Source organism: Rhododendron vialii, chromosome 11a (genome assembly GCF_030253575.1).
Source record: "Rhododendron vialii isolate Sample 1 chromosome 11a, ASM3025357v1".
Classification (NCBI taxonomy): Eukaryota; Viridiplantae; Streptophyta; class Magnoliopsida; order Ericales; family Ericaceae; genus Rhododendron; species Rhododendron vialii.
The window spans coordinates 36,433,462-36,460,054 of record NC_080567.1 but is presented as its reverse complement, the minus strand read 5'-3'; the positions used below and the strand labels follow the sequence as shown (position 1 = coordinate 36,460,054).

The following is a 26,593-nucleotide window of genomic DNA, read 5'->3' as shown; positions in this document are numbered from 1 at the left end:
TGCCTCATAACTAACCATGTACGTATAATGGGGACATCTCATGGCATGCGCTGGCTGCTGCCCTGCTCTGCTCTGCTATTTTCCTGGTTTTATTCGTACGTACGTCTTCATGATCAGGGATATATGCTAATAATTTTACAATAATTCTAGTAACACATTCAAACTTACACCTGAATACACACCCACACTTACATGAGTGATGGGCCCCATACACACATTAGAGTGTGTAGTGTGTGTGGGACCCACTACTCATGTGAGTGGTGGGTGTGTATTTGGGTGTGAATTTGAGTGTGATACTAGCACCATTGACAATTTTAGGGCATGAGATATATAGAGGATTAATTCTTACGCATGTTTTGAAATATATGAATATTCAAACTCTCGTGTACTGTTGTATAGGAGAGGAACTGGAGGAGACAATTGCGATCACAGCCGTTTATTTACTACAATCAATGGTTCGGTTGTATTTTTAAACTTTGACCAATAAGTTCTTACCGGTTAAAGCTTAAAAAAAAAAAACTCACCCATTGAATCTACCGATGAACAGTTATAATCATGACTGTCTCCTCTAGTTCAAAACATGGACCGAAGAAAAGCAGAATCCTTGTAGGAGAGATTATGAGTTGTACTCACAAAGCATTCATCCTTCTTGCACATGCAAGGTTCCGTTCGTTTTTCTGGGTATGGATGTTTAACTTTTTGAAAGTACAGAGATAGAAAGAAGGAAAACAAAATGGTCAGTGTTAATGAAAAATTAATGTAAGGATATCGATCTCTAATGACATAACAAAATTGAATAAACAAAACTCGACACCTGATCTTTTAAAATCCATTTAAGGGGTTGTTAAGATTAACAATATCTTCCACGGTGGTTATGTTTAGGTCATAATCAAAAAATTCATTTTTATTAGAGATAGAAAGAGTTGGAAATAAATGTAAGTGGGTGGATCTGTTGATAGTGAAGAGAGAGAGAGAGTGCGTGCGCACGCGTAGTTTTCCTTAAAATTTGGTTATTCAAAGAGAAAATGTGCTAGTTTTACTTATCTAAAAATAAAAATTTGGTTATTGGTTAAGGAGTTATTAAGTTTTATACCAATAATTTTTGTTTTGTTTTGGTTATGCCATTGAGACACTCTAATGGCCAGACTCAACACAATTGTCTTTTTAAAAAACAAAAATTTGCCAAAGCCTGCGGAATATAGACATCGTGACATTGTCAATAATGAGGTTTTTTTTTTTTTTTTTAATCTTATTATATGGTACTACATGCACCTTCCTTTTTCTTTTCTTTTCTTTTCTTTTTAATCACTTTTGTAAGTGTAGAGCTTGAATGGCTAAAAGTGGGGTGACCAAGTGTGGAATTTGTGTAAAGTCGTTGATCTTAATTGTAAGTAGTATATATTTCTCACATCTCAATTATTCAAGCACAAATGGTCTTTTTGATAGGGACAATTTGCCTTTCCTTTGGCACATCAATAGGGACAATTTGCTCTTAGGAGTATAAAAAATCATGCGAATAGAAAAAATAAGACAGAGTGGAGTTGGAAAAAACGCTGCTTTGAAATGTGCTTCTTTGATTAAATTTCCATGGTTTAGAGTTTTCTCATTTGTCAGGTCCCAAAGCCTTAATTTTCTTTGGTAGTAGTATGTTTTGTTGCATACAACAGAGATCGACAGCAATAAAATCATCAAGAATCGATTGGAAAAGATTACGAAGTTTCACAGGTGCTACTATCAACTTTGTTAGAGTCAGTGCAGCATTGCGCTCCGGCTTTAATTGGACTCCTCCGCAAGTGGACAGTAGGATTGGACCCCCAGCATTAGCCGAGGTGCACGTAAGGTAGGTAGCAGGACACCTGAGTCAGTGGCGGCTCCAGGAATTCTTCCAAGGGTGTTCAGAAAATTGCACTATACTTTCTTGAGAAACCACAACTATATATATAAACAAAAAGTCATACATAACATCTAAAATGCAACCCAAAAATAGCAAAGTATAAAAACTATATATATAAACCGTTGCATGATATCCTCGTTATCAACGGTATCAAATACATCACTCTCTATATAAGTAATTAAGCAATCATTCATCCATTGATCTCTCATTCGATTGTGCAGATTGCTGTTAGGGGTGGGTGTTCAATAACATTTGGGTTGGGTGTTCATTGACAATTACATTGGGTGTTCAAAGTAAGGTCCAAAATTTTTACATGTATTCTAAGCAAAAAATAATAATTTGGGTGGTCAGTTGACCATGGTTTCATGTGAATGGAGCCACCACTGACCTGAGTTATTAAAAAAATTACGATGTTACTTTTATTCTTTTTAAATGAAAATATATTACTATCTCAATATACATACTACGTACGTCTCTACATCTACCGTTCTTCGGGGAATGTCATGTGGTTTGAAACCATAATTAAACTTTGGTGAGCATGGGAGGATATATATATATGCCAAGACTCAAGAGGAGGTAACGTAAGTTTAACTCGTGTGCTCTGAAATATTAGAGTACCTTTTTTGTTTTTTTTTGGAAGTGGTCCCATCCTTATTTGAACGTTTGAACATCTTTTAGTTGTAGGACCATACAAAAAAAAAAAAAAAAAAACTCTGATCGGAAACTGAAATTAAAAGGTACTCTCGAAACATATGACCTGATATGCTTAATGACCGGGATGGAAACATACGTCGAATAGGGTCTGATGATGAATATTTAGGTATCCCTTGTTTTTATTACAGTATAACTTAGGTGTTCAGGTCAGCTTTTGCGCACCTGAACTAATCTCGAGGGCTCAATTAATCCCACAGCTCGCTTGCGGGGAGCCTATTTTATGGACTAGACTCAAATGAGTTAATAACACCTAAGAAGTTTTTGAACTTATTAGAAGCCTAATTTCCAAATCTAGACCACCAGCCAAACTCCTTGCGGGGAGCCTATTTTATGGACGCTCAAGTAAATACCCAAAATTTCTCAATTAATTTTCCTTATACTTTATTTTTTTTTCTCTCCTTATAATCCCAATTCCCTAGTGTAACTTCTCTTTGATCCCATGCACTCTTTGGGCACCTCTAACTTAGCTCAGTAACCAAACTCGAGGTTTCATCTTTGGGACTTTGGTAACTGAATTTTAAGCTCGAGTTAGTTGAACTTGGCTCGATCGAGTAGGTTTGTGAATAGGAAACTTTAACATGCAATTATAATTTTCTTCCTCAGCGAGTTTGAGGTCGATCGATCAACTTCGCTCGTTTATATTAGTTTAATTTGTACCTGAGCCGAACTCAAGTTTTCTCAACACTAAAGAGTTCGAGTCAGAGAGCTTGAGTCAAGCACGAGTTCAACTAATTTTATACAATTACTAATAAGTACTTAAAAAGGCTGGACTCCGCTTGATTCGCGTCGTTTGCCACCCTAGTCCCTACGATTCAGGCTCGTTCAATTAATTATGTTTCCTTTTGTTTGTAGTACAAAACGGGGATCCGCGTCGTCCACGAGTCAACATCTGCAAATGTCAAAGTTCTGTTTGGTTACCATTCCATTAATTAATATAAATGCCTCACCAATAAAAAGGAACATTAATTTGGGCCTTGGGGGTAGGCCTTGCCGCGTTACGTGGGGTCATTTCCAAAGCCTTTTCTTAACTTTCGAACAACCAAAAAATGCAGATATTATAAAAGAAAACAGTACAATAAAAAACGGACACTATCGGTCCGGAAATATAAGAAACAACAAACGAAAGCAACAAAACAAAAAAACAAAAAGCCGCATGGAACCACGACGCCGGAGTCTGACCCGACGAACACACTCGTGAAGAGGGGTTGGAGAGCTCGCAATTGAGAGGCCAGGTATGAACACGGAGCAATCCCTCCTGGATGACCTGCCGCACCGCCCTGCCGCACCAATTCATCAAGTTCAGAACAAAATCCTTAATTTGAAGAAAATCTTCTTTACGGAGGTGTTGTAAACAAACTCAATTGTAACAATTCAAAAGTATTTTGGACAGTTAAGATGTTAATGAAATTTTTCAGGAGAAAAGTTAATTGTGACCAGTCATAATTGAAAACGAATTTCAACCGTTGATTGCACGAATAGACGACTGAGATTGGTTGGTATTATAAATAGACTATTTACAGCACCTCCGTATATAAGACAGTCTCCATTTATTTCATGAACGCAAGAGAAATGGTACAGTCCAGGAAAAAGAAACGTGAAATCGTCCCAGAAGGATAGGTGGCTTCCAACTCAAGCCCCATTCCAACTAAAAAATTTACACAGCAACTTATTGGCTTTTGTGAAATTGTTCATACTAAATTAAAATTTATTTTTGCCAAAAATTAAGTTTAGCCGTTTTAACTAAACGAAAACATCCAACACATTTTCTTCTACTAACCCAACATTATGTGTGGGTCCCTAGCTTGCTCCTTCATTCCATTTTTCTTTTCTTTGGCATTTTCATTTCTTTCCTCTTCTAATAAGCAAAGCCAAGGCAACTACCAGTGAAACTCAGGACATCTTCTCTTATGGTGTCTTAACCCATTTATTGATATAAAAAAAGAAAGAAAGAAGATGTACTCCTATTAGAGTTTTGATTTTTTCCCAAACAACAAGCCAGACATTACAGTGGCGGATCCAGGAATTTTACACAGATGGGTCACTTTTCGAGTACAAGACTGACCCAGAGATTTCGAGTACAAATATGGGCTCTCGAAATGTTTTGCAATAATTAAAAATAAATAAACTTGCTAAGAGTTCAACGAAAAATATATGGCATGCTATAATTACACATAATCGATTTTCAAAAGGTAAAAAAAGTAAATAAGTTTTAGGTTACAGAAAGGAAAAAAAAAATTGAAACAATGTCAAACACATTAAAGCAATAGTCTATATATATTTGTGCAAGAAATCTTTGAGAAATTATGGAGAGAAGAACTTTTAGAGTATTAAAAATGAAGTAAAGAACTGTGAAAGAGGCTTAGACCATTTGAAAAGAACAAACAAAGTTCACTACAAGTTTTGAACTTGCGAGCTTTACCTAACCCACAACAGTTCTAACCACTGAACCATCGGTCATTTCAATAACAATATCAACATATTTAATATTTATTATAAAGTCAGCTGGGTCACATGACCCAGCTGGTCTCACATTGAATCCGCCCATGCAGACATACATAATATTCAGACCAACAAATTAGAACAGAAAATCAAGTAAAATAAACCCCTAAATGGGTCATCATTTTTAATAAGTTTTTTTCCCTAATTAAGGATTTGGCGCCGAATGCCCCAACTAACTAAAAAACCAAGTGTCAAATATATATGGCAGGACCATTATCACTTAAGTCATTCATGACATCAAATTTGTACTTCATAAGTTTAAACCCTATATAAGTGCACATTGATGTTCGCTAAACATTTCTATTTTTGAAAACTTTCGTGCAACGGATTCACGTTAGTTTTTTTTCTTTTTTTTTTTCCGTTTGGGGGGTTTTGAGGGAGGTTTAATTTTGAGAGTAATGAACGGAGAGAGATAGCTAAATAAAATTTATTAGAGACCGTGCCCATGAATTTTAAGACCCTTAAACAAACAAGGCCGTAATATTTAACGCCTATGACTATAGGGTTTTGTTAACGTATGCCCCCTAGGCATATGATAAACACTAGTATATATTATCCTCCATTTATTTCTTTTTTATTGGAAATCTAAGTTCCAAACACTAACCATAAACTCTTCATTTATTGTTTTTGAAAAGATCAAACTTTTTTTGTTTTGGACCGAAAAACCCCCATCAAATATACACCTTCCCTCCCAAAAACTTTCGGCTCATTCAAATTACGAGATTTGAATCATTCAACAGACGCATCTCTTTTCCACTTAATAATGCTTCACGACACCAGCGAGGTGATAGATAAGTCGGTGGAATTCGGTAGCAATCTTTGTGAAGAAATATACTTAGAATTAATGTGACGGCAAAGGATGCTCCAAAATTGAAAGTGCTTGCATGTACAGGTGGTCTTCTCACCATCCCACAAGACCTTGTGCTTTTAACTACACCTGTCCTTGTAATATTGCAACACATTGAATTGTGGATGCATGTCAAAAGTCCATGGAATGTGAAAAGGCAAAAAAAATGGAAGGATCCAAATGAATTGTGGAGGCAAAAAAGAAAAACTAATTGAATAATACACAAACCTTTACCCGACCAGTTGTCCACCGGAGGTTCATTTGATAGGAAAAAATGAACCAATTAATTTTGGGAGGGGATCGATGAGCCGAAAGTTTTTGTGAGGGACGGGGTGTATATTTGATGGGGGTATTTCAGTTCAAAACAAAAAAAAAAGTTGATCCTTTCAAAAACATAAATGACGAGTTTATGGCTAGTATTTGGAACTTAGATTTCCCATACAAAAGAAATAAATGAAGAAAAATATATACTAGTGTTTATCGTATGCCCCGAGGGGCATACGTTAACAAAACCCATGACTATATTGTACATTTTTTTTGTAATTAAGAGCATCGACGCCCATGAATGCCATGTTTCCATTGCTATTTTCATTTGTAGACAATGATCATGTGTCTAAAGTTTGGCATGGGTCTTAAGTTGGCAGCTGCATCAGTTAAAGTTTACAGCCAGATCACTCTCATTTAAAGCCCGCTGTGGAAATGGTTGAGATATCTGATCTCCTTTCCTCTCCCCTTTTTATTACTCCTACTCTTGTAATCTCTAATTTATTGCACCACCCAACTAACTCTCTCTCTCTCTCTCTCTCTGAAATTAAGCAGAGTTGAACATACATAAAGACATAGATAGTGCAGAGCAGAGCAATTCGAGGCTACCCATTTTCCTTTTATTCACTATATATACAGAAAAATCAGTCCAAATTAATCTCAGTTTCTCTTTGCATTGAGGGGGGAAATGTCGGTGAGTTACACGGTGAAAGTGGAAGAATCGAGGCCGGCGACCGGCGAAAAGCCATCGGCGGGGCCGGTGTATAGGTGCATTTATGCGAAAGATGGTCTCATGGAAGTGCCGGCAGGAATGCAGTCCCCATGGGAGTTTTTCAGGTATATACAAATACTCCTATATATGTATGTATTGTGCATGTATATTTGAATTATTATTATTATTTTTCAGATTTCCATTGAATTTAGACCAAGTAATAATAACAAATTGGTGATGGGTTTACATGTTTTAATTTTAAGTTTCATGGTTCATTTGGTGGCCGTTGCTAAAAATCCCATTGCATGTCTGAAAAAACTTTATATATGTATAGCTAAAAAATCTAGAATTTTAAGTGAAGATGTTACAACATTAAGGTTTTTTTTTGGCTAAATAAGCAAAGTTTTTTTTTGGGTCTATTTTCGCATTTGTTAGTTTTGCGTTGATTTTTTGTGGATTATTGTGTCGTTATGACAAGAGCAATCTAAAAAAAATTACGATAGAAACCTAAATTTTTTGAATAAAGACAAAAAAAAATTGACTTATTAGCTTATTTTTGTCTTTATTTAAAAAATTGGGTTCTAATCGTAATTTTTTACTTTTGAGATCCCTCCCATCATGGAGAAGCAATAATCCATAAAAAATTGATTAAAATTTATCAAATACGGAAAAAGTTGAATAAGGACTAAAAAATAATCGAAATTGCTTATTTAGCCACACAAAAAAAAAAAAAAAAGAAGCCCTAAGTGATCATGCTTTTCATAATTAATGTTTGATTTGTGTCATTTAACATCTCCTCACGTACAATAGCTTATCGAGTCTCTCCCGCGTAGTCTCTTTTTGAGCTTTTGTTAGGCCTTTTATAGAGTTTGCCTAGGTGTGAACATCCATTTTTTTAATTTTGATTTGACATAGGATGTGTCCTATTTACGAAACTTTATATCCAATCCAAATTCTAGGTTTTAGGCTGAGGGATCCTAACATTAAGTGATCATCTTTATTGTACCTAACCCGTGTTATCTAATTAATGTGAAATTTCTGTTGTCTTAACATTTGTTGTCTTAACAAATGGTGCTGGATATATATATTAGGCCCGGTTGTGTTAAGGGAAATAAATACTTATTTATTTATTATTTGAGTTAAAAGTGTATTGTGGGAGAATGACATGTTTCGTAAAACGAAAAACAAGTATTTAAAAAATAAGTACCTTGGCGGAACAGGGCCTTGTCATTTGTTGTTATAAACTCACGGTAAATCCTAATTACCGAAAAAGAGAAGCCTTGAAAATATAAACACTTTTTTTTAGATGTACAAAATAATGAAATTAGACGAGAAATATGGGACAGAGAGAGTAATCTGATTAGATTTAATGCTGTAATTGTGAACCAAACAGGAAAAAGAGAATAAGGAAAATGTGAGCCAAACAAAGTAGGAGGACAAAATATATGAATCTGGCCCATGCAGGTCTCGAACCTGCGACCTTCGCGTTATTAGCACGACGCTCTAACCAACTGAGCTAATGGGCCACCTGTTTGTCGATGCAATGCAGTACACTCTATTAAACTATTAGTACTTATTTGTGCAACGCATCATATGTAACCGTAGAGTCTACTGCAAATATGCAGAATCCCAGTTTCAGCTTGGTTTTCTCCATGGCTTCATCAAAATTACACTCTGAATCTCTTCTTTTGCTTGCAGTGATTCTGCTAAGAGGAACCCAGAAAACCGCATGCTGGGACGTCGCAAAATCATCGATTCAAAGGTACACCTTTTCTTTCTCTCTTACTATTATATTTCCCATGTTTATTTATTCGTCGGAAGAAACTCATTAAGGCTGCAGGAATTCTGGTTCCAAACATGGTTAAAAAAAAAAAGAATCACTTAACTGAGAAGTAAAATTTTGACAGGCTGGTCCCTATGTGTGGATCACGTATGGGGAGGCTTATGATTCTGCCCTAAGTATGGGCTCTGCTATTCGGAGCCGTGGTGTCAATCCTGTAAGTTGATATTGCAAAGTTTTTATGTATGTATGTATCTTTGTGGACATTCGAAACTAACTCATTAGCTGTTGGGTTATGTGCTTTCAGGGAGACAGGTGCGGTATATATGGATCCAATTGCCCCGAATGGATAATCTCCATGGAGGTATACCACTTATTTCAATACGTGTTGGTAGCTCGTATCAACTATCAATATTACCATTTCAATACTTGTATGGGAGGGCCAAGACCATCTGCGCTCTATCATCGAAAGTACTAAAATCAAGAAACTTTTAGGTGTCCAAAATGTGGTGTTGATATCGCTGCATTCGTACTTTTAGTGAAAACTATTAGGGTCTGTAGACTTTACTTGCTTCCAGTTACTAACAGCTCTGTTTGATTTTGTCACAGGCTTGTAGCAGCCATGCCATAACTTATGTGCCACTGTACGACACACTAGGTACATTTTCCTCCTATCCTATTTGGTTGACATAAGGAAGTGAATATTCCTGGGCTTGAAATGTGGGTGACTTAATTTTGTATAGTAGCGAGCGACTGAGTTAAGACTCCGTTTTGCTCTTGCCATAGGTCCTAATGCTGTGGAGTTCATCATCAATCATGCTGAAGTTTCGATAGCTTTCGTTCAAGAGAACAAGATACCTGCTGTATGATTTCGTTTCTTATCTGTTGTTCGAGTACTGTGATTTATGTGAATAATGATTTGTCTATTTCTAGATATGCAATCATTCACTATTTCATCCAAAGACTACCCTTTCTGTTGTGGAATTTAGATTCAATCACCTGAAACTGCTTGGTATTCGATGTCTTAGTAATCAGTTCGTAATGTTATCACCATTTTATGTACTGACGTGCTAGTATCCCTAGAAATAAAAAGTTTGCAGAACTTTGAGTGTTGTTGGGTACTCAACCGTTCAACAAATGTTCTTTTTGTTGGAACTGTGTCTATCATATTGGTTTGCTTTTCTGTTTTCAATTGGATTTGTGTGCTTTAATTCCCCATCTAGATGATAAGCAAATTTTTACCGTTTTTTGTAATACGTTTACTCTTTCGTGCAGGTACTAACATGCCTTCCTAAGTGTTCTTCATATCTAAAAAGTAAGTCATATGGCTAATTTCATTGTAATGTCGCAGTTAATTCTCATTCTTAAAATGAAGTACCTAAAATATATCTCTTCCTTTGTTAAGCCATTGTCAGCTTTGGAGAGATTTCTGGCATTCAAAAGAAGGAAGCTGAAGACCTAGGTGTATCTTGTTTCTCTTGGAAAGAATTTGCTCTATTGGTAAGACTTTTTCATGATTGATTTATTTTTGGCTGAAGAAGGACATCTTTTCATAGTTTTCTTCAATTTGACAACATTTCTGTCCACCTCGTTTATCCGTATACTTTTTTTTTTCAATTTTCAGGGACGTTTGGATCATGAACTTCCTTCAAAACAGAGAACTGACATCTGCACAATCATGTATACAAGTGGAACGACAGGAGAGCCTAAAGGTGTTATCTTAACTAACGAGGCTATCATGGCAGAAGTTTTGTCTACTGATCAACTACTATTAGAAACAGACAAAGCGGTAAATATTCAATTCTACTTTTTTACTATGTTTCAAAAGCAAAAGGTTTCGAACCTGGTTTAGAAATTACAACGAAACTACTTATCTTGTCGCCTGAGCATCAACTTTTGTTACAGCCTTACAATTATTATTACCACCAAATCGTAGTCTGAGTACAGTGAGTAGTACCAAACAGCAGTTATTCTAAAGGAGCTACAAATTTCCCCCCTAGTAATCATGTGACAAAAGTGATAAATAATCTGACAATAAGTTTCTTCTACAGTGTACGGCAGACGATTCATACTTCTCCTTCCTTCCTTTAGCCCATGTGTATGACCAGATAATTGAAACCTACTGCATCTCCAGGGGCTCTTCAATAGGATTTTGGCAAGGCGTAAGTTTAAGATTCAGCTCTCTATTTAATTTTACCTTTCTGTAGAGTTCAATTTGGCCTCTGGAAGCTACAATCTAGAATCATATCCAACTCGCATTTTCGTGCTTTTTACTGACAGGATGTCAGATATTTGATGGAGGACATTGTTGAACTGAAGCCAACCTTTTTTTCTGGGGTTCCTAGGATTTATGACCGGATATACACAGGTACGTACAGAGTCATCGTTGCAATTAAAGAAATTCTTCGTTCAGTTCTTTTAAGTAATGATGTGGACAATGATTTGTGCATGAAGGTGTCATGGGTAAAATTTCATCGGGAGGAGCATTGAAGAAGGCATTGTTCCAGTATGCATATAATTAGTACGTGCTGCTGTACTACTTTTTTGATGCCTTTGTCACTTTATCTTCATTTTTCAAATACAAAATAAGCTTTATCCTGTATGCTTTGCCATTTATGGTTTATTTTACTGCATCTCATATTGCAAAGCTGTTAACAGCAAATTGGGGAATCTGGAGAAGGGACTGAAACAGGATGAAGCGGCTCCTCTCTTGGACAAGCTTGTCTTTAATAAGGTCAGTTAGATTCTTCTTCCTAATTGTTATTGCAAAACTTCTGTGTACAATCTAGTGATGGCTCAATCCTAGAATTCTGTCAGATCAAGCAAGGATTAGGGGGGCAAACTCGGTTAATGTTATCTGGAGCTGCACCTTTGTCAAGACACGTGGAGGAGTTTCTGAGGGTTTCATTCGGCTCTGTCCTATCACAAGGATATGGTATGTAATTTTCATGGAAAATAATCCTCTCCAATTACGTTAATCAATTAAAACCATGATCACTAGTTTTGCCATTCAAGTTGACCTCTTGGCAGTTTTCACCAATTTCTGCAGCATGAGATGATTTCCCCAACACCCCCCCCCCCCCCCCCCCCCCCCCCCCTTTTTTTTTGTTTACTGAAAAATGATTGTAAATATATACTTGAACTAAAGGTGAGACAATTGATTTTAGAATCTAGTAATTCAAATTTCAAGCTATGCCATCAGTGAAGTAAACTGTTGAAAGATACAGGCTACAGCCTTGGAGGCTTTTTTCTTAAAACTTTTTTGAAAAGGCAATATTAGGCAATAGGCACCACTTTATTCGGGAACATTTTTAGGCCATTTAGGAGATTAAAAGTGAAGAATACAAGTTGTGACCATATCTTGCTTATTTTTTTTCATCGGGTCATAAACTTAACTGGAAATTCCTTCACCTTCTAAAAATTGCTTAACTGCATCTCTAATCTCTCGACAAATTTCAGGTCTTACTGAGAGCTGTGGTGGTTGTTTTACATCCATAGCTAATGTGTTTTCTATGGTGGGAACTGTTGGAGTTCCCATGACAACCATTGAGGCAAGGCTGGAGTCGGTGCCAGAACTGGGATACGATGCGCTTGCTAGCGTGGCACGTGGTGAAATCTGCCTGAGGGGGAAAACCTTGTTCTCTGGTTACCACAAGCGCCAAGACCTAACTGAAGAAGTTCTTGTGGACGGATGGTTCCATACAGGTAAGGGTTCATTTTGAATTTACTTATCCGGGATGCTTTAGGTTGTGTTGGATCGTGGATTTGTGGGGGAGAGGAATACCTTAAGTACAAGATGAGGATATAATGAATTGAAGAAGCTAAATTTAAATCTTTGGCTTGCCTATTATGTTCCTTTCCCTTTGCTAAATCTCTTCTCAAATCCATGATCTCATACATCCGTGTAATGCAACGGGTGCTGATAAACTTTAAAAGAACTTCATGCACAATCTTATACCTTTCCTTATTTTGGGGTCTAGTATTGTATGTTGGGTATTCTATTTCTCTCTATAATTTCCTCTAATCTTTAACTGTATTTATTTTCCAGAAAATCTGTAGGTAGCTAGCTAAGATGATGTGATTGCAGGTGACATTGGAGAATGGCAGCCGAATGGAGTAATGAAAATCATTGACAGGAAAAAGAATATTTTTAAGCTGTCTCAAGGGGAATATATTGCAGTGGAAAACCTTGAAAACACATACTCGCGATGCCCTCTTGTGACATCTGTAAGTCGATTGACAGTATAGCAGAGCACCTGAAATTATATTGCCACAATACACTATACGAATTGAAAACCGATCGGTCTACTAGTTTGGTCAGGTAGCTAGTTTGTTCTTGAAATGAAAATTTACTCTGCTAGATTTTCTTTGGTGCACAGATTTGGGTCTATGGGAACAGTTTTGAATCTTTCCCGGTAGCCGTGGTGGCTCCTGATCGAAAGGCATTGGAGGAATGGGCAGCAAACAATAACCAAACAGGAGATTTCAAACAGTTGTGTGAAAACTTGAAGGCGAGGAAATACATTCTAGACGAGCTCAATAGCACCGGTCAGAAGAACAAAGTACGAAAGAAACTCCTCTCATTCCTCGGTTGTGAATTTTATAGCTTAAATTTGGTTCCTTATCTGATCTAAATGACGTTTACACAGCTGAGAGGCTTTGAAATGTTGAGAGCAGTTCATTTGGAGCCGAATCCTTTTGACATTGAGAGGGATCTTGTAACTCCAACATTTAAACTGAAGAGGCCGCAGTTGCTGAAATACTACAAGGTAGTTTTCTAGTCTCAGTTTCTAGCTACTTGAATTAACTTTTCACATTACTCAGAACGCCTTCGAGTGCTCAAACCAGCAGTATAACTCTCTCTCTCTCTCTCTCTCTCTCTCTCTCTCTCTCTTAATATGCAGGGGTGCATTGATGAACTCTATGAGGAAGCTAAGCGAAGAATGGAATGATGTGTTAGAATGTGATATCCGGATATAGAGACAACCGGCATATGCTTCAGAGTCTGATTTCAGTAAAAGAAATCACAAAAACACATGCTCCCCCAGCAAGTTTGGATGCCTTATTCTTGCTCCTGGTTTTGTATATAAATATATATAGCATCTGAATGAAGTTTCCCCTATCTGTATGGTACTGTATTTACGAATCATATCTTTTCAATAATTCATAATTGGCAAGACACATCCTCTGTTTAACATCTTATTTTCTCTCTCTCTCTCTCTCTCTCTCTCTCTCTGATGATGATGATGAATGATTGCAATCTGTCAGAAACAAGTGAGACAACCTTTTTATCGAGCTCGGATCCTTTGTAGCCAAATTCCTCATGACATTAGATGTCACTGAGCTAGGCATGGCATGGCATGTCATGTGTTTGTCACCGGGAAGCAAGGCATGGCACGACATGGGCATGTCACCGGACTAACTATGCACAGTTGGATCAAGCGAGAATTTTGTCTTTCTGAAAATCTCACATGTTTCTAGCGGAAAAAAAATGCACTGATTCTTGGCAATTTATGTACTGATTCGTTGGAATTTGGGTAAAGATCTGGGGGAGTTCACGTCCAGACAAGGTTTCCCTTCACAACTCAGCCAAAACCATTCATCACATTCCCTACTGAAACCACATACACAACTTAGACAAATATTTTCCGGTGTTTGGTTGACACTTAAAAAAATATTTTTAGAAATTGACAAAATAGTGTAGAGAGAGAGAGAGAGAGAGAGAGAGATCTGAGAATAAAAGAATTGAATGTGGGTCAGACGATCGAGGAAACTAAGCAGTGAAAATTACAGTAAAAGGCAGCGGGTTCATCTAAGAAAATAACTTATGGAAGATTTAAGGATAAGTCATTTTCATTCAGTTAATGAAAAATGTTTTATGTGTAAAATATTTTCTCATTTTTTATACGACCAAACACCAAAAAATAGGTAAAACGTTTTACCGGAAAACATTTTACCCCCAAACAAACGGAGCCTAGATCCCAACCATTGATTTGGACGGTTTAGATAAAAAAAATTAAAAGGCTACACTCTCTCTCTTCACCCCTTTTCATGTGTTCCCCTCTCTCTCAACCGTTCTCTTTGTTCTCTCTCTTTTATAGTATAATATATACAAGCGTACTACCCATGCTGTGCATGGGAGCAAGACATAAACAGACTCTACAAATTCTAATACCTTTAATCATTTCATGTCATCAATAATTTCGGAACAAATTGACCTCCTTTTTCTAGATATTATAATTTTTTTTTTGCCATTTATTTCAATCTTGTCCATCTAGTCTTACCACTTGCTACAGAATTACTCACATGCGACGTGAGAATTTTCAATCTTATACTCTACCAACTGAGCTATTCTGACAATTCCCGATACATCATTTTCATTTTTCTTGATGATTTGGGTCTATGCCAATTAAAAGAACAAAAGGGTATTCCAAAGTCTTAATATATCAAGACCCTGGAATTTCTTGAATTTTCATATTCCTCTTTTTCCTTTCGAATTGGATTTGGCATTGTCAGGGTTCCCATCAAGTATTTCATCAGATTGATTTGCCGCTGCAACTATTCTAACTCTTCAGCCATCTATTGGTGGCAAATCTTGATTGACTAACACTAGGAACCGATTTGAGACTCTCTCTTCCTATTCGCGTTTCCTCTCGGAATGAACAAAAAGCAGCGGCCGCCCTTCCTCGTATCTTCATGTCCATCTCATCCAGTCCATTCCGTTGAATACTCATACCTTTCTCCGCCTCCCCCGACAAGGGGAACAGATCTCAAAACATGGTTTGAGTGCCAGCCATGGAAAAGGACTTGCGTAGAGTTCATTCTAGCAACGGAGGCAGGGAAGGCAAAGGATCGCCTATAACCTTCTTACCTTACTATACGATAAAAGAGTTTCAGCTATCGTGTGTGTGGTTCAAAGGATCGAGAAGGAAATTGAGATTGTCCATCATCAATACATATATATCCACAGAAGAAAAGATATTTCTAGAATCTAAACTTCATTTTCTTGAACATTTTTGCAGAACTTGTGTTGAGATGAAAAGAAAATCAAGGAGAGTAAATTGAACAAAGAAAAAGAAGTAAATGTAAAAACGAATAAAAATGTATTCTTCAATATTTGAAATTAGGGTAGAAATTTGAAGTGTGGTTTAACTTTTGAAGGTCCTACTGGATCTTCTAAAATAAGACTGAATCTTCAAATTTTTTAGTTTTTGACTTTTGTACCCCTGTTTTTTTTTTTTTTTTGGTCAAACTTCAGAAGTTCTTTCATTGATGCAAATAAATCATACATCGGAAACGGGTAACAACCCCAAAGGAGGAAGGAAAGCAACCACAAAGGAGGCCTAAACTCATATACGAATATTAAGGACCTCACATAGACAAAACTCGTCTCCGACCTCAAAAAGCCATCAAGACGACATAAAAAAAACCACCACAACTACATCCACAAAAAGTGAGAGAAAGTTCCACAAAATCAACCAAAAAAACACAGAGCAAACAAAAACTAAAGTAAAACCTATGAACAAACAATAGATCCATACCCTAAGTCCAACTTTAGAAGTAGTTTTGTACCTCTGTTGGAGATGCTCTTTTTGGAGGTAACTCGTCATCTTGTCTTTTTTCCTTAATTACCAGTTCTTGTTAGATGCTCCACTCTTATATTAATCCTCCATGAGCTCACTTTGGCAGGCCCATATCCACGATTATCTAATAATTGACTCATCAAACAATTTAACACTTTGTTTGGTTTTTCTGAAAAAAAGCAATAAGAGAAGTGAAAGAAAAGTACTTGTCAAGAAAAGTGTATTGAAAATGTTAAATGTAAGAAAAAAAATCTTCGGTGCTTATTTTGTAATTTTCTTCCGTCCTCCACAAATTCAATACTCCCTCCGTTCCTTTTTAAATATTCCGCTTCATAACTTCAATTTATTAAGAAAATATTATCATTGCACATTTCACGTCAACTTTTACCTCCATTTTTCCTATTTACCCTCTATAAAGATGTCATAATTACACTTTTACTCATTAACTTTTCAAAATGACCAACTTTTACCCACTAACTTCACAAAATGAACACTTATTAAGGAACAGCTCAAAATGAAATACTAGACTTTAAAAATGGGATGGATGGAGTAATTTTTTTTCTTCTTTTCTCTTCTTTATCACAAGTAATGTTTTCAAATCGAGATACATATTGTATATCGTTTATTTCATTTTATGTATCGTATCGGGATACGTATCGTGTATCGTAAGATACGTTGACAAAAATAAATATAATATTTATACTTAATTATATTCTAAAAATCTGTTGGATATATGAAAATAAGTGTTTAATGTATGAAAAATAGGCTTTTAAAATGGAAAATTTCAAATCTCCCAAGTAGGGTCTATCATAGTGAGGCTTTCTTGTGCCTGAGTCAAGCAATACATGATCGAAATATGTTCTTTCTTCTATTTGGACTTCGAATTTTGGTTTTCTCTCAATGGTTTAGATACCATCATAATTAGATCAAACATTTTAGAATTCGTTTGTGTTCCAATTCTTAAAATATGATATGATTTCTACTAAATAAGAAATCGTAGGATACACGCGCTCCGAATCGGGATACGCTATTATGGAGTATATCGTAAGATACGTCATCGCATCGTAGGATTTCTATACAAAAAGGATACGGGGTGGGATACGTATCATTTTTGGAAAGATACGTATCGTTTTTGGAATGAGACGATACAAATCGTAGGGTACGTATCCTGTATCGTAAGATTTTAACAACCATAAATTCACAAGTTCGAACCAAAGTATATGGGTAAATAAGAGACAATTAGAAAAAATGATTATTCTAAAATCCACCCAAATGGGTAGGATAATAGGTAAAATATTGTATTGATATCCGAGAAAAGTGTATTGATATTTGTGAAAGTGTATTAAAATCCGTAAGATATGCGTTAATATCCGAACTTATTTGAAATAATGTGTATATTATCCTCCGCCTAGTAGGCGGAGGTTAGCAAAACCGTAGAAAAAATTAGGGCAAGTGTTATTTCCTCATATTATTTTATATTCACCCGTGATATACTTAGGCCATCCATAGTGGCATAATCAAAAGCAAATTATTTTTAAAGTTAACAATATTGGGGTAAAAGATGACTCACAATGGTATAATCAAACTTAACAACATTCTTAGAAATAATCAAATTTTGGACTTTGGATAACCAAAACTAGCAACATTTTTCAATAATCAAAATTTGTGGATCTCACACCACATAAGTTAACTGGTTCTAAAATTTATGTACACGCGTGTTTCAAATGGTATTGTCTTCTTATTTTCTTCACTTGCTCTATATCTCATTTTCTTCAGCCACAAACTCTTTCTTTTTCTTTCCCTCCAAAAGTGAAGCTCATATCTTTCAATCATTTACAATTCAACTCATTGTCACCGAATTAAGGTATTTCACTTTTTTTTTCGTTTTTATTTTATTCTTTTTCGTTCCTCTCCTTGTGGTTGAGTACATGAAGAACCTTGCATTCTTTTACAAATTCAAGAACACATCTGTTTTTTTTTTTTTTAGTACATGATTTTTTTTCCAAATTCATAATATAAGGGAAGGAAGTCACTAATTTTTTCTCCAAAATTAAGGGAGAAAATCGATATATTTTTACCAAAAAAAAAATCGTAATAGAGGAAAGTGATCAATGGTGGAAAACATTTGTCGCCGCATTAAGGTATTTCACTTTTTTTTTCATTTTTATTTTATTCTTTTTTCGTTCCTCTCCCTGTGGTTGAGTACATAAAGAACCTTACATTTTTTTACAAATTCAAGAACACATCTGTTTTTTTATTTATTTTTAGTACATGATTTTTTTTCCAAATTCATAATATTAGGGAAAGAAATCATCAATTTTTTTCCCAAAATTAAAGGAGAAAATCGATATATTTTTGCCCAAAAAAAAGTGTAATGGAGGGAAGTGATCAATGGTGGAAAACACAAGGGGAGAGAGTGTGAAATTGTAGTGTATCCCTTATTTTAGTTATGAATTAGAAGTGACCATTATGGACCTCAACATTGTTAAGTTTAGCAACCTCTTAAATGGATAATCAAAAGCTGATATGTCAACTTTTGGTTATCCATTTTTTATTATGCCACTGTGGATAGTCTTACAACTATATTTTTATGTAATATTTAAAGCTTAAATAACATAGACTATACTTCGGCCCCGTTTCAGAACACCTTCTTAAAAAATAAGTACTTATTTCATATTTTCAAACTCAAAAATAATATAAATAAAAAATAATTTTTTAATTTTTTTTTGCACCGTATTAAAGATTTCAATGAGATCTATCAAACAAGATCCACATTGATAGGAAAATAATTTGCTCAAACACATGATTTTTGAGCTTGAAATTGCATTTTTAAAAAATAAGTACTTATTTTCCTTTCCGGAACGGAGCTCAAATACTGATGTATGGAGACCAAGAAAGGGGAAACGAACATATTAAAACGATTTTGCGATTCATGACTATTTCAATATTAAAAAGTTTAGGTAATGGGTCGGAATCTTGCATAACTAATGTGATATTATTGTTAATAGCAACATAAATTTTGTAAGAGAATAAGTACAAAATCTACCATCGAAGACTTTTCATATATGCGTGTGTGTGTACGAATGATTGACCGAAACCATTCCATTTTGACACAAAAACTAAAGAAATCTTATGTGGGGTTATTTTTGGAGTCTAACCCAAATAAAGTACTTCTATTGGATCCGCCCATGCTTTGCCTAAACAAACTGAATGACTCCCATGTAAACACTCAATTAATTAATCAAGTCTTGTGGTTAGCTAGCGTATTTAAGTAAAATCATGTTCCCACTTAATTATTTTAATTAATCACACGTTATCGCGAGTTGATTTTGTCAAGTCATGGTCACGTTATCGCGAGTTGATTTTGTTAAGTCATTATCATATATACTCCCTCCGTTCTAAATTGAAAGTCCCTTTGGGGGATTTCAATTATTTAAGAAGACATACAATGATTACACCTACAATATCTATTATTTTAACCATTACCCTTATATTCTATCTATTTTATAACACTTATATTCACTTTTGAGGGACACTTTTGAAAAATCATCAAATTTTTCTTTCCGTTTTTTGAGAAAGGGCCATCATTTTGGAACAATTCAAAATGAAATAATGGACTCTGATCAATTTGGAACGGAAGGGGCGCAGTACTTATTTTAATTTCACTTGTTATCGAGATGTATCATTATTTTATTATCATACGTACGTAATTACGTAAGCATAATAGCTAGCTGAACCTACACCTGCTAAACCAATGTCCGTTATTTCTCCCGTTTTTAAGATCCCATGAGGCCGGCATAATATATAGTCAACTGGAGTAATTATATACTCCGTAAAGACTGCTAAAGCAATCATTTTAATATCACATTTTATTTATTTTTTGTACTCCAGTCAACTTAAGAGTGCTGGTATAAAATTGGAAGTTAAATTTTGAGATTTTTAACTCTAAGGCTCTGTTCTAGAACACCTTCTTAAAAAATAAGTACTTATTTCACATTTTCAAACTCAAAAATAATATAAATGAAAAAAAAATTCAATTTTTTTTTTCACAGTATAAAAGATCTCAATGAGATCTATCAAACAAGATCCATATTGATAGGAAAATTATTTACGTAAACACATGATTTTTGAGCTTGAAATTGCCTTCTTAAAAAATAAGTACTTATTTTCGTTTCCGGAACGGGGCCTAAGTACAAAAAAGTGAAAATTATTTGTCATTAAGAAAAGATTAAATACTTAATTATCATTAAGTCCACTTTTACGAAAATACATTTACCATTAATGAAAGTGCTACCCTAGGCTTTTAGGGTATCCTAGGCTTTTAAGGTTTAGAATACCTTAGGGTTTAGGTTTAGGTGCTTTCATAGAGCTTTAGGGTTTAAGCATTTTCATAGCTATGGGTTTTATGGTGCACTTTTCTATTATAGGATTTTAGCGGTTTAGGCACTTTCATAGGGTACCCTGAGAATTTAGGCATTTTTAAAAGGTATCCAAGGGTTTAGGCACTTTTATAAGGTACCTTAGGGTTTAGGCACTTTCAGGGTTTGAGATTTTAGGTACTTTTATAGGGTTTTAGTGTTTCATTAATTAGAGGAGACCCGGTGAGAATTACTTTCTATTTTCTGGACTTAGTGATAAAAAATCTTAATTTTTTGGGGCGGAGAGCTATAACTTGAAGAAAATTATCGAATTGGAAGAGGGTGAGATTGACGTTATGAAGATGATGGTAGTGATAATTTAGAGGATGGTGCCTCTCTATTTCTGTTTTTTTAGTATGATCTCCTTTTTCTTGTTTGGTAGTTTTGTCTAGGGTTGTTCATGGTCCGGATCAGATCGGATTCGTATGAATCCAATCCTAATCTGCATCTCACGGTTTTTAGAAAATGCAATCCAATTCTAATTCAAAAGTCTCATGGTTCGGTTCCGGTTTTATCCACGGATTTCCTTCCAAAAAAATAAAATGATGCTACTACCATGATCATATTCCAAATAAAAATGCAAACACTAATTTCTATAAAACATTGTCCAAATTGTAAAGGCAATAAAGGCATTAAGGCAATAAACATGGTAAAGGTAGCAAGCAAATAAAACTACGCATTGTCCAAAATACACAAATTCTGGTCAAGCATGATCTACTTATTACATCCCATAAAAACCAATCAAAAAATAGCAAATTAGTTTCTTAAAACAAACAAGCAAATTAGTAAAATTATAATTATTTATATATATTACACACACATATATCTATATTTTTATTTTTTTTAAATATCTCATGGTTTTGTTCGGTTAATCCACGGTTTTGAAATGAAAATCCATCCTAATTCATATCTCACGGTTTTTTAATTTTCAAATCTATATCCGGATCATTAATCCACGGACAAAATCCAAAAAGCACGGATCGGATCGGTCCGGACCGATTTTCCGGTTCTTGGTTTTTCTTGAACAGCCCTAATTTTGTCTAAGGCCTTGACGAGAGTTGGCAGTCGGCTGTTTTCTGGATGCTTGATACACTACGTAGCGGTCGATTTTTAAATCCATGGAAAGAACCCCACTGAATTTGTTTCGTTTAATTTGTTTTTCTACTCGTACTTCTAAACACGAAAAATTACTGAGTATTCAGACACCTTCACATTCTATCTTAACACTCTTCTCTATCACATATTTATGTAAAGCTCTCTAGACTAAATGTATCAATCCCTCCAAAATATGTAATGACGAAAGGTGTTGGTGTTTACAACGTTACAATAACTATTTCATCACAAAGTGCAAGTCAAATTAGGGTCTTTTTCATTTTCTCCCTTGTTTTTTCCTCTTCTTAAATCTATCAATTACACCTTTTTTTACGTAGAAGACGATTCGTTTAGAACTAAAAAATTAATCATGTTACTTGCAAAAATAATTGTAGAAATCATAACTTTTTCTGAAACATAAATTTATTTGTAATTTTTTTTCCTTGTTTGCTCCTCTAAGAAAAGGTGATAGCGAAAAACTATTTCTAACAGGAATCTTGAAGAAATAGTTTAAAACAAATTCAAATTAGGTGCGACAATTTTTAAAAAGTGGATAGAAATTTCTAGTTACGCCACGTACAGAGAGTGTGTGTGTTTGATATGATACATGAAAAATATTCATGAATTGATTCATGAACAGCTCAGATTTATGGTACTGTAAATAAATTTGAGCCATTTATTATCCTTTCATGAATCAATTCAAGGATCGATACTTTTCATGTAGAGTTTTAATTCTATCTACCTTAGCTGGATACCTCAAGTTTTCCACCATCATCAATTGTGGGCTCCATTGTGCATACATTTTAGAAATCTAAACTGTTCATCTTAGGCCCCGTTTCAAAAAGAAAAATAATTTTTCTATTAATATGGATCTTGTTTAATAGATCTCATTGAGATCTTTAATACAGTGCAAAAAAAATTGAAAAGTTATTTTCAATTAACATTACAATCATTCTACCACCATACCCAATCACACACTCACACTCACAATAGAGGTGGAGCCCGCACACACTACACACTCAGTGTGTGTGGGACTCACCCAGTCACCCTTAATGTGAGTATGGGTGTGTATTTGGGTGTGTAGTTGGGTGTGATATTAGAATTATTGTTAATATTATTTTTGAGTTAGAAAATGTGAAATAAGTACTTATTTTTTTAAAAAGGTGTTCTGGAACGGAACCTTATTAAGTTCGCAGAATAGTACATTATCTCAAAAAAAATCAGCTTTATCTGACATAAATAGGTATATAAAAAATTAAATTTTAGTTTATAAAATCGATAATAAATAATTTTAAAGTTAAAGTATCCATAATCGTCTATTTCATTAACTAAAATTTAATTGTTAATGTACCTATCAATATCGGATAAACATGATAGATAATTTTAAAAATTTCCCCCCAAGAAATCATTGGTCAATACCATGCAAGCTTTAGTATATAACAAACATCTAGCAATTCAAAACCGTAAACCCACACCTCAAACAATGTCTTCATCTCCTTCTTCTTCCTCCTCTCCTCCGCCAACCTCCGGCGACACGCCGCCATCAAACCTCCCGTTAAAAAAAATCCCCGGTGACTACGGCCTACCCCTTCTCGGCCCAATAAGAGACCGATACGACTACTTCTACAACCAAGGCAAGGACAAATTCTTCCAATCCCGAATCCAAAAATATAACTCCACAATCTTTCGGACCAATATGCCACCAGGGCCATTCATTGCCCGCAACCCAAACGTCATCGCCGTCCTCGACGCCGTCAGTTTTCCCGTCCTCTTCGACACCACGAAAGTCGAGAAGAAAAACGTCTTCGAGGGCACGTTCTTCCCCTCCACCGCCTTTACCGGCGGCTACCGCGTCTGCGCCTACCTCGACCCCTCCGAACCCAACCACGCCGTCTTCAAAGGCTGGTTCCTCTCTCTCCTCGCCGCCAGACATAACAAATTCATCCCGCTTCTCCAAAACTCTCTCTCACATCTCTTCACAAATGTCGAAGCCGAGCTATCGAGAAACGGCAAAGCAGATTTCAACACGTTGAGCGATAACGCGTCGTTTTCGTACGTGTTCCGTCTGTTTTGCGATCGTGATCCGTCTGATACGAGGATCGGATCAGACGGATCGAACCTTCTCTCGAAGTGGTTGTTCTTTCAACTTGCTCCTCTATTTACCCTCGGATTAAAATACCTCCCCAACTTTCTTGAAGATCTTTTGCTACACACATTCCGTTTGCCGTTTTTCCCTGTAAAGTCCGGCTACGAAAAACTCTACGAAGGGTTTTCTACTTCGGCGTCGAAAATATTGGACGAAGCAGAGAAACTAGGGATGAAAAGAGACGAAGCGTGTCATAATTTGCTTTATATGAGTGGATTTAACTCATATGCAGGAATGAAAGTTATGTTTCCAGGTTTAATCAAGTGGATGGCAACCGCAGGGGAGAGTTTACACCGGCGTCTGGCGAATGAAATCAGGACCGTTGTTAAGTCCGAAGGCGGGGTCACTTATTCAGCCTTGGCGAAAATGAGCTTGGTGAAATCAGTGGTGTACGAAGCGTTGAGGATCGACCCGCCCGTTCCGTTCCAGTACGGTCACGCTAAGACGGATATGGTGATCCACAGCCACGACGCTGCATTCGAGATCAAGAAAGGGGAGATGATCTTCGGATATCAGCCATGCGCGACGAAAGACGGGAGGGTATTTGAGAATCCGGAGGAGTTTGTGGGGGATAGGTTCGTCGGGGACGGGGAGAAGTTGCTGAAGTATGTGTATTGGTCGAATGGGAGGGAGACTGATGATCCGACGACGGAGAACAAGCAGTGTCCGGCGAAGGATATGGTGGTGCTATTGGGCAGGGTACTGTTGGTGGAGTTTTTCTTGAGGTATGATACGCTTACTGCTGAGGTTGGGACGTCGTTGTTGGCATCATCGGTGACGATTACGTCGCTGTCCAAGGCCAAGTCGACTGCATGATTATATAAAGGCCCTTATGTATGGTCTAACCTGTTTATACGCAATGGAATTTCGAATCTCGGAGACCGTTATTTACGTAATTATCTGCCGATACGGTCCTATATTGGTTCATATATGACTGTTTTACCAATACTGTTACGATTTCTGTTACCGCGATTTAAAACCTGGATGTGATGTGTTTTCTGAAATTTGTTAAATCTCGTTTTGTTAATTTGTTTATGTTGGAGATAGTGGAAATTGTAAACTTGATGGGATAAAGAGTAGTTAAAGTAGGTGTATGTGCTTGTAGTTGTGGCTTGCATTTGGACTGCAATTTTGTTCATCTTCTTAAGAAAATAAATATTACAAAGATAATTCGAACCGTTTATTATTTTTAAAATAATTTTTTATGGAGTTCTGTAAAAATTCAGCTCAACCCGGTATCACTAAGAATTTTTTTTGAATTTGGAGGAGCGAAATTGAGTAGTTAAGTAGTTTCGCTCCCACAAATTCAGAAAAAATCCTTACTGATATCGGGTTTGAGCTAATTTTTTACAAGACTCCATAAAAAATATTTTAAAAATATTAGGTGGTTCGAATCATCTTTGTGGGATCCGAGTGGACCCCACAAAACTCATATGTACGTGGTATGTACAAACTCATATGTAGCCATAGCTTTATCAAGACAAGAAATATGATGCATAGAGATGGGGAGCCTTTGCACGACAAGTCCACCGGACGAGAAATTTTTCGATGCTGGGTGGATATATTTTGTAGTGGCCGAGCGAAATGGCTCGTGCCATTTTCAAATGTGATCCAGTGGTCCAATTTAGTCTAAGTCATTCTACCCTTGACCATCGGCATGCCGACGGCCTCACAGCCAAGGGTCCTGTTAACTGGGATTCGTTTGGTAGACTAGGCTCAGGTTCCCGCACAGACGGGAAACATGTTCAGTTAGAGACCCTCCAACGGTCACACACCGCGCCCGGTCCTTAACAAGCATGGCTATCATTTCAGCTCATCCGCATGGGAACAACAACTTTGGACGCAATGACGTTCGTGACGTCATCCGAGCAGTTATCAGGATAAGGATAGGGACATGTGAAGGTGCCAGCTCATCATACAAACGGTTACAAAATCCTAAATGTGATGCAAAGATGACATCAGCCGACGCGTGTCGAGCGTTGGTGCAATTTTGGAGACTAAGCTAAGAGCTCTCTATAAATATCCCATTATACCTTCCTGGAAGGGGTAAGCACAAAATAACCCTAAAAATCCTAGTTCTTGGTTCTTAACTTCTCTCTGCAAGTGGACTGACTCTTGCACTAGAGAGCCATTCCAGAGAACCTCCAGTGTGGTCTTTAGTCGTGCTTCATTTTGCAAGGCAAGGAGAAGGCTAGGATCAGATCTCAAACTCTTGGTCCAAAAGAGCGAACCATCTTGAATGGAGCCCCACATATTTCACGTGGTACCCACTCGGTATATTTGGGCCGTCCAATACACTTTTGAACGGCTCGGATTGAAACTCTCTCTTCTCACCCCAACACTTTCTCTCTCCTTTTCCTTTCTCCAAATTCAAGCCGTCTAAAAACGTAATGAACGGCTTAGATGCGCCGGTTGAGCACCACGTGCTCTAGATCCGAGCCGTTGAGAAAAAGGTTTGAAACAATTTAGACCATTAATTTAGGGCAAAATGATTATGGACCATTTGGATTTATGTTGGAATTCAAAAACCGTCCTTATCTTATTATATAGACATATGCAAATATATAGCATCGGAATGAAGTTTCCCCTATCTGTATGGTATTTACGAATCATATATTTTCAAGAATTTATCATTGGCATGACA

At 36.3% G+C, this 26,593-nt stretch overlaps 2 protein-coding genes and 1 non-coding gene across 4 annotated transcripts; 2 read left to right on the top strand and 1 right to left on the bottom strand.

Annotated features, from left to right (window-relative positions):
- The first annotated feature begins 6,726 nt into the window (after positions 1-6,726).
- LOC131308188 (probable CoA ligase CCL6) lies at positions 6,727-26,593 on the top strand. 2 transcript variants are annotated; one of them, XR_009194368.1, is made up of 20 exons: positions 6,743-7,055; positions 8,629-8,692; positions 8,838-8,927; positions 9,018-9,074; positions 9,320-9,368; positions 9,497-9,573; positions 9,986-10,025; positions 10,116-10,210; positions 10,335-10,499; positions 10,762-10,872; positions 10,991-11,078; positions 11,165-11,231; positions 11,369-11,444; positions 11,528-11,645; positions 12,170-12,415; positions 12,798-12,937; positions 13,090-13,272; positions 13,360-13,479; positions 13,615-13,792; positions 26,500-26,593. XR_009194368.1 is itself a non-coding variant. In XM_058335028.1 (19 exons), exons 1-19 carry the CDS (start codon positions 6,907-6,909, stop codon positions 13,660-13,662), a joined length of 1,983 nt encoding a protein of 660 aa, XP_058191011.1. In that variant the 5' UTR covers positions 6,727-6,906; the 3' UTR covers positions 13,663-13,907. The 2 variants fall into 2 exon arrangements, 1 of the variants encoding a protein (XP_058191011.1); XM_058335028.1 differs by lacking the exon at positions 26,500-26,593 and having other exon boundaries at positions 6,727-7,055; positions 13,615-13,907.
- Positions 8,383-8,456, bottom strand: TRNAI-AAU (transfer RNA isoleucine (anticodon AAU)). The gene has a single exon. It is a non-coding gene; the product is annotated as a tRNA-Ile (tRNA).
- LOC131308190 (allene oxide synthase 3-like) lies at positions 23,275-25,033 on the top strand. The gene has a single exon (XM_058335031.1). It carries the CDS (start codon positions 23,287-23,289, stop codon positions 24,763-24,765), a length of 1,479 nt encoding a protein of 492 aa, XP_058191014.1. The 5' UTR covers positions 23,275-23,286; the 3' UTR covers positions 24,766-25,033.